Source organism: Ceratotherium simum, chromosome 26 (assembly GCF_057802395.1).
Source record: "Ceratotherium simum simum isolate JZ-2026a chromosome 26, ASM5780239v1, whole genome shotgun sequence".
Taxonomy (NCBI): domain Eukaryota; kingdom Metazoa; phylum Chordata; class Mammalia; order Perissodactyla; family Rhinocerotidae; genus Ceratotherium; species Ceratotherium simum.
In genome coordinates, this window is record NC_141925.1 from 15346718 (window position 1) to 15360536 (window position 13819).

Below are 13819 nucleotides of genomic sequence, written 5' to 3' on the forward strand. Positions count from 1 at the left end.
CCCTTACCCTACACTGCCTCCACTTTCAGAGAATGGACTCCGGGGCCAGGTGCCTGCGTCAAATTCCAGCTCCGCTCCTTATGAACGAGCCCTGTGACTCTGGGCACAGTCTTTAGAATCTGGGACTTGGTTTCCCCATCTGTAAAATGGAGTCCATCAGAGCACCTACCTCAAAGACGGGGGTCAAGACTCACCGAGCAAATGCGTGGAGAGGGCTCGGCTCAGAACGCGCGCGCGGTGAGAACATGGTAAATGGTACTTCTTCAAGAAGCATCTTCAGACCTCATCACTTACGGGGTGCCTCTCCCTTCCCTCAACCAGCAGAGCTCACTGCTCTCCAGGCCACCATTCTAATCTACGCTCATCCCTCTATTCTAGCAACGAGCTCATGGTGTTCTTTTTTTAAAACCATTTAATTGAGGCATAATTGATATACAGAAAGCTGTACATATTTAATATATACAACTCGATGAGTTTGGAGATAAGTATGCACTTGGGAAACCACCAGCACAGTCTATGCCGTAAACACATCCATCCCCTTCAAAAGCTTCCTCCCGCCTTTTTTATTTATTTAATTTTTCGTGTGTGATAAGAACATCACATAAGATCTACTGTCTTAGCAAATTTTTAAGTATATAATACAGAATTGTTACTTTGATGCACTATGCCGTACAGCAGATCTCTAGAACTTACTCATCTTACATAACTAAAACCGACACCGCCCGGTTCCTGCTCCCCCCGGTAACCACATTCTACTCTCTGCTCCAGTGAGTCTGACTATTAGATCCCTCCTATTAGTGGAATCACATCGTATTAGTTCCTGCACGGTATTCTCGTTAATTGCCCAAATACCTGTCGTGTCGGCTAAAATCAGGAGACTTTCGCCTGGTGCATGGTCGGGACTCTGATAACTGTGCTAAATGGAAATCGGCTGTGTACAGTGCTGGGCACGAGACTCAGGAATCATCTAGACCAGTGCTATCCAGGAGAAATATAATGCGAGCCAGAAATACAGCCACATAAGTAACTTAAAATCTTCTAGTAGCAACAATTTTTTAAACGTGCAAACAGGTGAAATTAATTTTAATACTTTATTTAACCCAATAGATCCAAAATATTATCATTCCAACGTGTAATCCATATAAAAACATTCCAGCGAGACACTTGAAATTCTCTTTTTTCCATACTGGCTTCAAAATCCAATGTGTATGTTACACGTACAGTGCATCTCCGTTCGGCCTAACCCCATTTAAACGCTCAACAGCCACGTGTGGCTGGCGGCCCCTGTACTGGGTGGATAGCGCAGGTTGAGGCCAGCCCTCTCATTTTACAGATGGAAAGACTGAGGCCTGGAGAAGTCTGACATCCCCTCTGGCTCACTATCTCAAGTCCTTGAACTTGTTTCTACTTCCTTTTTCTTCCCCATCTCCTCCCAGGAAAGATCAGACGCCAATCATTTCCACCCAAGTGGATCTGTTTCATGAATGTTAAGCTCTTTTCCTCTGTTAAGTGAACTTCAGCACCAGCTGAATGAGACAGCAGAGAAACTTTTGGGGAGTGAAAGAAGGCTGGGAGTCTTCAGGAGTCATCCTTTCTCCTCCCCACCAAATCATACCATTTGGTCAAACACATATGCCATACATTAGAGGGGATAAAGTGGGTGGCCTATGGGCCAAATTTGACCCCTAGATACATTCTGTTTGCATTTAAAAGTAAGGAAGTTTCATATAAAAGCCCAGATTGCCAGTTTCTCTTTAGAAAGATGAGGCAATACTGGGCCCACAATCCCACATGGTGAGAGCTAACTGGCAGCTGTCCCCTTCCAATGGGGCATTAGCTTTGCAATTGGCCACAGTCCCCACCCTGCCCTAGTAACCTCTTGAGACTGAGAACCAGCTGCCATTTATCACTGCATTAGGGCGACATTTATCTCTATCCAACTCTCTGCATTCAGTCACTGACACAATCCACCTGGCCCCTGAAGTCACTTGAATTTGCAAGCCCTGCTGTGTAACATGGTAACACTCGCCTTTTGGTGTCTGAAATGATATACGCTGACCATGTCAATCAATTGAGCCAATTCAATGAAACCTGTGACCAGTAAAAACACAAATCAATCACCATGATCACTTCTGACGGAACTCGGCGACCAGGTGCAATGCATTCCTGTCACACTGTCATTATCTCTCTGTCATCTTGCCTCCTGGACTGTCACCCCACTCGGGCCCCTCCCCAGAGACAACTCTGTCCTTCACATCTTTCCTGGGGACGCCGCTGAGGGTCTGGAAAAGCCAGCTCCCTTCCTTTGTCCTGGGAACCCGGCTAATGGGATTTTAATCCACGGACTCTGAGTGGCAGCTGAGCAGGCAGGCTTTCTCGGGCCAGGTCCCCCAAATGGGGATGGCAGAGATACTTACTTGAAATCCTCCGGGTCAGGCTGTACGTGGACTTGGATGTGTCTGAGGACGAGCATCTCCGATCTGGGGAGCTGGTCCGTGGGGTCAGCGGGACTTCGCTGGCTGTGTGGACGGAGTCCCCGTCCTTGTCACTGCTCCGGCTAGCCATCCTATAGCAGGGAAAAGTCTCAATGATTGTCAAAGAATCCCCGGGGCCTGGCATCTCTGTCCTTTGGGGGACAGACCCATGACAAAACAGCTCTCAGACCCCGTTTACGCACCTTGGATTTGAATAGTGCAAATGTGAAAGTGTGGTAGCCCTAAATTCTCAATAATGGCTTACATTTTGCACAAAATGTGAAATATGAATGGATATGAATGAATATTCCCAAATTTAAAACAATCCATCAAGAAATTGCATAATTGCAAAGCTGTGGCTGAGGAGAGGGCTATGTAACCTATTCGGGATATTGTCACACGGGGGCGCCACTGTGGCAAAGTCAAGAAGAGACCCGTCAATCAGTCTGGAAGGAACCATGCGGTTGTTTATATGCATCCCAACTTCTGCAAGTGGCTTTTGGTGTGAACTGTCCTGCTATTTCAACAGCCACTGTGTCTACAATTTAACATCTTTTAAAAATATCCTATAGCAGCGTCATTCAAGGGTTCTGTAAGTGGCAGGGCTACGGCTACAAAATGGCCCTGAGAATCAATGATTTGAGAACAATAGTTTGATGTGAAGACACAGCTATGAACTAGCAGCAGCCATGATTCAAGGTGCTCCCAATGAGGATGCGAAATGCCAAAAACATGGACAGCACTGCGGGGTGGGGGACGACACAGGGTAGTAATTAAGAGCACAATGTCTGGGTTTGAACCCTGGTTGTGTGATCTTGGGCAAGTCCCTTCCTCTCTCTGTGCATCTGTCTCCCCATCTGTAAAATGGGCATAATAACAGTACCTATCTTATATGGCTGCTGTGAACACTGAATGAGTTAACACATATGAGATGCTCAGAACAGTGCTTGCCATGCGGTCGGCAGGTGCTCAAGACATTTTAGCTGATATCATTACAACATGGGTGGGTTTCAGATCCCCCGATGCTCATAAAGCTAGGTAGGGATGCTGGGGCGAGGGGAGAGGACGGCGAAAGGAAGCTGGCAACGTGGCCGTGAGACGGATGCTGCTCACCACAAGCCCCCAAGCTATCACAGCTGCAGACTGATCCGTTCTGTGACTGCATCCCCCAACTTGACATTTAAGCCTGCGGGGAAACTAGTCTTGAAAAATGCTTGAAAAATGCAAGTTTCGAATTCCACGAGGTCTTCAGAGGTCTTCAGACACATCCCGTGCATGAAATGAGACGAATGTTCTTGCAAAGCGATGTCAGGGTCACAGCCAGGACAAGACCCGGCAAGTTATAAGGGGGGGATGCCCAGTCCTCTTTACCTCCTGCTGCTCTGTAAAAGGCGAACGTAGCAGATGAAATGCGGGGGGCTGGAAGGGAGCAGGGAAGGGCACAGAAACGGGGTCAGATTGTATCAACCATTCCTCTCTCTCTCTCCCTTAATAGAAGCAGCAGCATCTTCTAAGGAAGGTAGGACCAGAATGCTCTGGCCACTGGGGCACCGTGTCCACCTGCGTGTTTCCCGGCTGCCACACCTCCCTGGGGCAGCCGCCTCCACCTGGGAAGTCCCATCCAGTCTTCAAGGATCAGCTTAAACGCCACTGCCTCCCGAAGCCTTGGTTGAGTCCTCGCAGGCACAGTGCCACGCATGCCGAGCCACCCTGCCTCCTCTGCAGCCCCCACGCCTCCCCGCCCTTCCTCCGACACGCCGGGCCACACTGTTCCCTCTGAGCGGCATGCTGTTCCCGCCCCTTCACCTGTCTGCTTCCTCCTCATCATCCAGGTCTCAGCTTCAACAGCACCTCCTCCCACCCCCGCCAGCCTCATCCCTGCACCTTCTTTATTCCGTCTGCAACACTGCACACAACTCATCTGTGGCTGCGCCTTGCTCGCTTCTCTTCTGCCTCTGACACTAAGCAGGAGCTCCGCGCGGGCAGGGAGGTGTCCGTCTTATTCACCACCGCCAACCTCGCCCCAGCACAGCGACTGGCACGTTCGGGGTGTTCCACGTTTATTTTCCCAATGAATGAATGAACGAAGCCTTCTTGCAGTGCGTATCTGATTTATCTCGCGTCACAAGGATCAGAGTGCACGTCTTGTCAGCCCTCCCACAGCAGGGGACACTCCTTAACAGCGGGATCTGTACTTATCACGATCAAAGGTACCAGATGCTGAGCAGCTATCACGTGCCGGGCACTGGGCTAAATGCTCTGTAGGAACCATCTCATTTCATCCTGAAAACAATCCAGGAAGTACTTGTTATTAACCACCCCCGTCCCCTTTACAGATGGGGAAATGGGAGCTCCAGTGTAGGGTGAGGGGAAGATGGGTAATTAATCCGCAGCACTGTTAAACAGGAGAACCCCAAAGGAGTCCAGCAATACCAGACTCCAGCTCTCACGCTCTGCACTACTGAGCTGGGCATCCCCTGTGAGGCCAGGGAGAGCTTTGCACACAGTAGGTCCTCAACACATGCTTATTGAACAAACAAATAATCTGACTTTAACTCCCTCTTCAATGAGGGTCTTTCTGGCATTGCCCCAAAAGGAGCCAGGCGGATTGCACAGTTTTCCTGACCCTCAGCAGCCCAGCTCAGCCAGGGAAAGCTGGGGGACCCACATGAAGGAAGCATACTTGACAATTAATGGTGTATCCCCCCAAATCACACACACAAAGGGCCAGCTCATCTGCCACATGCCACCCTACGGAAAGGCATGTCCTGTGGTTCAATGTCATGGTAGGAATAGCACTGCAAAGCCCGTACACTTGACATTTCTACTCCCTGCCTGTTTGATAACATGCAACTGCCCACTTGGTAAATAAATCTGGGGAAAGCACAAGCTGTAAATTGGCTGTTTGAATGATTTAAATCTGCCACCCCTTTATAGACGTCTCGTAACATTTTGCATTATGTTGAGTGCTACATATGTGCTAAGTACCGCCCAGGATTTAAGGGAGATCTGGTTCATCTTGGGAAGCACAAAGGTCATGTACAGCTGTTCAGGCCGTAGACTGCACAACTCTAGGGGATGCTATTCACAGGGACCACCACGTGAATGGCACCTCCATGAGTTGCACAGTGTGTTGGCCCTGCTGGGAAAGTTCCAGCCCACTTCTCTGCTTGTGACAAAACCAAAAGAAGTGTCTTCCCATTGGGTCCCAAGCCCTCATGCCCAGAAAGAGCGCCCTGCTTGCACAAAGGGTCAACAGCCTGGGCAAAGTGCAATGTTCTCCAGTCCAGTGTTAGGACCTAGGCCCTGCATCTGAAACACTCAACATCGAGGTATGTGGGGGCAAATGTGTACCCAACTGATTTTCAGTGTCCATCAGGGGGTGTCCACTGGTTCAGAAAAAATCCACACTCCTTAATCTGGCATTGAAGACCCCACACGACCTAAGCTTGCAGGCTCATTTTCTATTACTCCCCCAACTCTTCCTAGATGTAGTGTCCACTTGCAGTGTTTGCCCGCTCTGGGTCCATCCCCTCCTCTCTGGTCAGAGAACTCAAACTGTCTGTTCCGAAGGTCAGCGATCTCTGGGGCTGAGTCCATTGCCTGTTCTGTAACTGAAGTGTCATTGGAACACAGCCACCCCCATTCATTACGTCTTGTATACGGCTGCTTTCTCACAATGACAGGAGTGAGTACTTGCAACAGAGACTAAGCCCATGAGGCTAAAATATTCACTATCCGGCCATTTACAGAGCAAGTTTGCCAACGCCTGGTCTCCTAGCTTAGTTTATGTGTTTCAGGTGGGAATGACCCTTCCCCTGGTTCCAGAGCAGTCAGGCAACACAGGTGTGATTTGAGCATCATTCCCTCCAAGCGAAAGTGATTGGCTCACGTGACCGACACATGACCCCAGCCAGGGCAATGAGAGCCTTTCCTGGTGCTTTTGCTGCTGTTAAGAATGAGGCAAAGAAGAAAGTAAGCCTAAGAATGAGGCCAATACAGAAGAAACAGAAAGAGAGAGAGAGAGAGAGAGCACATGCCCATGACATCACTTGGGCCCCTGGATCCAGCTATGCCTGAAGCCATTCTCCCTGGATTTTTCTATAACAAGACTATGCAGGACTGTCATATGAGTGTGCACAACTCCAGGGGGCACCTGGACCTATGTACCTACCTTCTCTAGTAGATTTAAAACCCTAGAGCATAGCAATGGGACTCTAGCCTTGTGCATCTGGCACACAGAGGGCACTAGAGACTTAACTACCAAAGAAACTGAGATCAACTTTCAACCAGACGACTGGCACTTTCAGGATTCAATTCCTGCCTGTAGGTCAGTCAGCTGGTCAACTATTTTTCTGAGTGAACAAGACAGATAGAAACCTTTCCCTCACACAGCTGGCATTCTTCTCAGCGTGGCTGTAAAGACACCAGAAGGGCTGAGCCAACCTCCGCCAAGTAGGGCTCCAGAAAATAGGAATGACCTCAGATGAATGAGTTGGCTTCACCAAACATCTCAACTCTACACACACCTGCAGGATTGAGGCCACAACCTCTGAACAATGGAAGAGTTCCTTAATAGTGCCTTCACATCAGTTGAATGAATCTCAATCAATACCTGATATTGATAAAAAGGGATATTTACTACCGCGCTAAGCATGTTATATGCGTATCCCATTATTCTTAATAACAACCCTATAAAATAAGTTCTATTACTGTTTCCACTTTACGGATGAGGAAACCGAGACCAAAACAGGGTAAGAAGAACATTTACATTTATGATTGCCAACAAGGTGTCAAGCATTCCTAAGTACTTTTCCGTATATTAATTCCTGCAATCACTACAACAACCCTAGGATAAATACTATTCTTTTTATCGTCCCCATTTTACAGATGGGAAATTAAGGCACAGAGAGATCAAGCAACTTGCCCAAGGTCACAGAACTAGAAAAAAGTAGGAGAAATAATATTTGAGCTCACATAGCCTGACCTGGAGCCATTTTGCTATGGAAATATTTTGATATTTGCTTCTAAGAAGAGACAATGAGAAGACTGGGACATGACCCCCAACTGGAAGGGAAAGATGGGGCACCAGAGGCTTCTGGAATCTCAGCCCAAGGACATAGCTGAGACAGTGCTGCGTCCCTGCCGAGGCTCCAGCTGTGGGCCCTCGCACTGTCCTTCCCCCTCTCTGGGCCTCCCCCTCCGTATCATGAGAAGCTGCACTCGATAATTCCCAGGCTCTGGCCTCTAGACTCAACTCAGACACTCAGGCCACGCTCCTCTCCCAGCCACAGAGAGGTGGACCAGACACGTGGCTGAGAAGCTTCAAAACTGCATTCCCAAAATATCTGAGCGACTGGCAGATGGAGATGTTGTATGCAGGCGAGGGAGGAGAAAGAATTGGAAATAAAATGAAAGATGCCAGAGAGAACATAAACAGCGTTGGAGGACAGAATGGAGCCCGGAGGTGCTTTTCTGCTTCCCTGTTTCTGAAGTTCTTGCTCAGACCAGCAAAGAGGCTCTTGTTTGTTCTTTCCATCCACCCATCCATGCAACAAATATTTTTCGAGCATCTACTATGGGCCAGGTGCTAGGACAATCCGTCATACTGACTTGGTGGACACCTTTAGAATCTGGACATCCCTTGAAGAATACAGATGCTCACAGATCTCTCTTTCTGCTTGGAAAGACACCCAGTGTGATGAACAGTGCCCACACGCTCAGCATTACACAGTTCACATCTCAGAAGGCCCGACGTGAAATGAGCTGAACCACAGCCCCACCACCAGCTGGTCTCCCCAGCCTGCCCAACAAAATGAGAGGCGCAGGGTATGTCCCCACCCGCAGCAAAGAGGTCAATGGAACTCAGCCTTTCCCTATTTCTTACCCCAAATCCTCCCTCCCGGGGAACGGACCCCCCTCTCAGCAACCGAGAAAAGAAAGGTCTTGAGCGTGCCTCCAAGGAAGTTCAGAGCAGTCTTACTTACAGCCAGGGAGGGGTCTGGGCAGGGAAAGGTCCCAGAATTTCAACTTCATCCTCGCTCGACTGGCAGCAGCTGGACGCACAGCATTTCTCACAGCAGTGCCGGCAAGTGCACCTGCACAGCAGCAGATCGGAGATTCTAGAAAGAAAACCCTGAGGCCAAGGGGGGAGTGGGCCGTGGAGAGGGGGAGAGGGGAGGTGGATGAAGGCGGGGAGGAGGAAGAGGAAAAAACACCCGAAATTACAAGCAGCCGATCCCTGAGGAGAAATAATGACATTCAGGAGGTCTGTCTCCACGGCCGAACACTTAGAACAAAATGTTTTCCGTTTCTATTTACCAACTGCAGGCACAAAGATGGCAAACACCAACTCACTGAAGCCATTAATAGCGAGCAAAACATTTACAGGTATTTTCTTTTGGAGTTTCTGGGAACATCTTTCTTGACATGTGGGTGGGGTGTCTACAGCACCGTAAGGGCCAGACAATATGTTCTCGAAACACAATGAATATTACTCTGTCTTCTTGAAAGCGAAAGAAAAATATTTAAAACAATCATCTCTGTGACATGAAAGAAAACAGAGATAATCCAACAGATGGGGTGCAGAGGGAAACCCATCTCGTCCACTCGTGTCTCCCTTCCACAGAAAGACATCGAAATTGTGCCGTTATCAACATCCAGTTATTGTTTAAAATTCAATATCCTCACAGCCCCACAGAAGACTCCAAAATCAAAGGCAAGCATTTCTCGATTAGAAAGCAGACCAAATGAATCATCGAATTCACCCACCTCATTTAAAGGTTCCAACTGTCCTTTTAGAGATCCACGATGAAGCCAAGGGGCGAGGGGGTGGGGGTTACAAAAAGAGAGAGACCAGACCAGTTTAGCAATATTCCAGCAACTCAAAAAACGAAAAGAAAAGAAAAGAAAAGAAAAAAGCCCTCCTCTTTCCACTTACCATCCTGGGAAGGGAGATGACTTCCCAGCAAGGTGTTGCTATTTCCAGGGCTGCTGGTAGCCTCCTGGCTAACCAACACCGAATAAATGGGAAACTTTAGCATTTCGATTTGATTTGCACCGTATGCTGTTATGAATCAGAGCGGCTGGATAGATAGTCATGCTATCCAACACAGCCACACTTCAGGAGAAGAGCAAACCTTCCTCTACAGAAATAGCCATGAAGCCCACCTAAACAGACATGATTAGCTGACACGCAGGCAGGCACAGAGGGGATGCGACTTGGCGCCCCCACCCTCTCGGAGGCCCTACCTTCCAGTTCTGCTCCAATGGTGATGGTAGGGAGCTTCATATGATCACCCACAAATAGAGGGAGCTGAAAAGGAAGCCATAGCTGGTCCTCAGGAGGAGGGAGGGGCTGCCTTCTTTGGCCCCACCCCCCACCCCATCTTCTTCTCACAGGTTCCCAAGGCACAGGCTCCCTTCCCCTCTTCCAGGGAAGAGTCCTGATGGCTTTCCAAATGGGCCAAGCAGACCAGGTAGGTTAGGAGGGGTCCCGCATCCCAGCCTGGGACATGTCCCAGAGATGAACTGAGGTGGGACTCGAACTCAGAACTTTGAATCAAGAAGAAAGTTATTGTCTTTTTCAATTCTCTCGCAAGGAGGAGAAAGTCTTAATTTGGTACCGTTGCATGTTAATATCTTTCTAACACTTGCAAATCACACCCCCCCCCTTCCTTTTTAAACCAGCTCAGAGCCTTGGAGATAGTTCTATCCAGCTAGAATCTAAAGATGTGGCATTTATTCTCATCGTGTTTATTTTTCCAATTGCTTTCTGTTTCTATCAAGTGATCCTGGTTTTCTACTATGGTAGTGACATAAAATTTTCCTTTTCATATGATTTTCGAAGTAAAAAAAAAAAAGTGAATCCATTTATAGAAAAAAATATTAAGTAAATAACAGTACAGGTGGTACACAGCTTGTGAAAACTCCAAAATCCTTGAGGTAGTAAGGGAGTGACTGTAGCTTGGGAAGCAAATTCTCAGGGAATAATCACAAACTCTTCCAAAACAGAAACTCAAACCACACACAGAGCAAGACCTGAAAGTGCTAGGGGCGCCACGCACAGAGCTGAGTGGAGAAGCGCTAGTCCCGGCCTCGCCACCAGCTAATCATGTGACTTGGGCAAGTCAGGGGGCCACTCTGAGCCTCGGTTACCTCTTTTTGTAGTGGAAGGGCTAAGCTAGGACACTGACTATGAAAATGCTTGTGTGCTGCCCAGCTGCAAAATAGCTGCACCCTTTCTGCGGCTTATGAGAACGAGGAGGTTTGTCAAGTCCAGTTGGAACCTACTAGGCACTGGGGACTGTCCTGGCTGATACAGCAGTGAACGGAGCAGCAAAAACCTATGCCCTCATGGGGCGTACATGAGCAAGTGCTTTAAAATGCTTAAGATAAAGTACAAGGATAAAGTGATGCTTTTTCACAATCCATGGCCATTCTTTTCATTTAGGGAAGCATTTCCCTGGTATTTAGTGATCAAAAGAGAACCATTTATAAGAGCATGATGAGCAGAGACAAGGCCACCTCAAGATCCCCACTGAGGACCAACCACCCAGCTTTCTCAAGGCCAGGCACAAGATGAGTGTCAGGAAGCAAAGAGACACCAAGGAAGATGAAGAGGAAAGGGAAGATGCTCTGATGCTTCCAAGCATCTTGAGGTCCACTGGGTTCACGTGTTTGAACCAATGGAGGAGAACTGAATCAAGCCAGAAAGAAACAGGAAGAAAGAGAACCCAGACATTCTAGCACTGGGGCTGGCATACTCTGACTCGCAGGCCAAATCCAGCTGGCAGCCTGTTTTTGCACAGCCCTCCAGCTAAGAATGGTTAGCGCGTTTTTAAATGGTTGAAAGAAAAATCAAAAGATTAATACTTCTTGACTCCTACCAAATATATGAAATTCAAATGTCAGTGTCCACAAATAAAGTTTTATTGGAACACGGCCACACCCATCCATTGACTATTGTCTACGGCTGTTCAGAGCCATAGTCAGAGTTGACACAGACGATGCAGCCCTCGAAGAAGAAAATATTTACTATCTGGCCCTTTACAGAAAGTTTAACACCTTGTTCTAGAAGGAAAGGCAACATCACCGGGCCATCCTCATACTAGATGCTTAAGAAATTCCCCACCATCCTCCCTTTTAGATCCCACCATGGCCCCTAAGCAACTGTGTGACCTTGGGCAAGTTAATTTCTCTGTGCTGAAGGTGGGTCATTCAGAACCACAGAAGCCTGCTCTAACGTTGTTCATTTCTCACTAGATTGTGTCTTCCGAGGGGCAGGAACCATGCTGTTTTCATGGCTGTGTTCCTAGTGCCCACACATAGTAGGTGGTCACCCAAGTGTCTGCTGAGTGACTACGGAATAGTCCCCCCAACAACATCCAGCACACAGTAGGTGTGCAGTAAACATGACCTTCATTGAATTTGAAAAGAGGACCTAGGGATTCCAGGAAGGGAAGCCAATGGAGCCATCTACACCAGGCGACAGGGCACAGAGTTCCTGGCAAGCTGAAAAGTCTGAGGGCAAGATGAGGGATGTGTGAGCCAGAGGGGAACTAGGGGACCAGCAGCCCCCCAGCTACAGCCAAGGGGAGAAGTGAGCCCACCGGCGCCCTGAATGTAGGAGCCTGCAGGCTTCTGGGCCGGGCTCAGAGCAGCCAGCCCCACAAGCAAGCCGCTCAACGGGTCTGACTGCGTGACCTTGACGCTGACGCGCAGCCACTTCCCCCCTCGTACTGTGGGGAAAGGTCTCTTAGTCAAGCAGCCCCCACCGCCCAAAAAAGATGCTTGTTAATAATGTCAGCCCAAGGATTCTTGGGGGAGTTTCCCCAAGGTGATGGGGGTCCCCAACTCCAGACCCCAATCCAGTGGCCTAAAGTAATCGGCTGCCACCCCCACCAGCACGCCTCTGGTGTGTCCCCCACCCCTCAGCACCCAGTGCCCGGCCGAGACGATGTGCTTGTCCCTCCTGCCCGGAACAGCTGCCTCAGGCTCGCTCCGCCGGCCAATTAGCCGGAGCCGTCACCACGGCAACGGCCGCTGGCGGGCCGGGCGGCTGGTGCGCCCCGGGCCGCCCTCCCGCGGCCCCTCCCCTGGGGTGGGGTGCAAGATGGAGAGGGAGGGGTGGTGGGGAGAAAAGTCCGCCCCACCCCCCGTTCCCTCCCCAGGAGCCGAGGGCGCGCGGGCAGACTCCACACGGGGTCCTTCAATCCGGGGTGTGGGGTCCCCAGCCTCTTCTGGGGCGCACCCTCGCCGCTGCACAGGTTGCCTGCGCTCGGGCACCCTTTTTCTCGAGGCAAGTTTGTGGGAGCCTAGCCGTGTGCCCTCCCGCGCGCTCCCAGTCGGAGGGGGCGCGGCACCCTCCCCCCCCCCCAGCCCGCGGACCGTGCCCCCCAGCCTCAGCCCTACCTGGATGTACGCCATTTTCGCCCGCGCGCACTCACTCCGGCCCGGGCATGGCGCCGCCACGGCCACTTTGCCCTCGCCAACAGGGGAGGGGGGAGACAGCAAAGGGGGAAAGGAAGAAGAAGGCAGCCGGGTGGCCCCAGACGTGACTGGCGTGGCTGATGAGCGGCGCCCGCCCCTCCGCCGGCCGCCCCGTCCTTGCCTTTCCCTGCGTTCCGGCTCCCGGTGTCGGGGCCGCCTCCCAGGTTGGAGAGCTGGGGCACCCAGGGCCCCCGCCTCGGCCTCCCTCGCTGTCCCGCGCTCCCCCCGAGGCGCTCCCCCGGCTGCAATCAAGCCGGGGCGCCTGGGGAGAGAGCCCGGGGCAGCCGCGGGGACTGCAGCGACCCCGGCGCAGGCGGGGCCGGAGACGCTGGGGCCCGTGCGCGCCAGAGGCGGGGGAGGGGATGGGGAAGCGGGTGGGAGGGGGCGGTGCACGGGTCAGCCCATCCGGTCGGCGCCGGGGCTGGCACCTACCGAGAGCAGAGCCCCCTGGGCAGCCGTGAAGCCGAGGGGGCACAGTCCAGCCCGCCATGGAGTCGAGCTGGGAGGGTCCTCCCCATCCAGCCCTCTCCCAGACCAGGTTGGAAAAACTTTATTCCCGCCCCGCCCGACGCGCCTAGAACTGTTGCGGTGAGGAACGCAGAGGCCGAATGAATGGGAGCATCAGGTTAAGGTGAGGCGTGGGGCGCCTCGAGGGAGAGGCTGAGGCCTGGGATGCAGGGGCGCGCGCAGAGAGCGGAGCGCCCCGTTACCCTAAACCTGCCCGAGTTGCGCCCTGGGCTCAACAGGTCTGGTGTGGGGCGGCCCCGCAGCGCCACCCAGCGTCGCGCCAGCGCCGTGCGCGCCTCTGCCCGCTCGAAGCTCCGCGCCAGCGAGCGTGCGCCCCCGGGCGTGTC

General features: G+C 51.2%; 1 protein-coding gene across 18 annotated transcripts in view; it reads right to left on the bottom strand.

Moving 5' to 3' along the window:
- The window catches only part of SYT17 (synaptotagmin 17), a 78406-nt gene extending 65149 nt beyond the window's left edge, over positions 1-13257 (bottom strand). The window contains exons 1-6 of one of the 18 annotated variants that reach the window (XM_087417031.1): positions 12888-13257; positions 9726-9789; positions 9415-9644; positions 9246-9268; positions 8462-8715; positions 2418-2566 (exon numbers count right to left, since the gene is read on the bottom strand). In XM_087417031.1, the coding sequence (XP_087273157.1) occupies positions 2418-2566; positions 8462-8715; positions 9246-9268; positions 9415-9517 (529 nt within the window). In that variant the 5' untranslated portion in view covers positions 9518-9644; positions 9726-9789; positions 12888-13257. The other 17 variants (XM_087417030.1, XM_087417032.1, XM_004441829.3 and 14 more) reach the window with 17 other exon arrangements.
- Between the last annotated feature and the right edge of the window lie 562 nt (positions 13258-13819).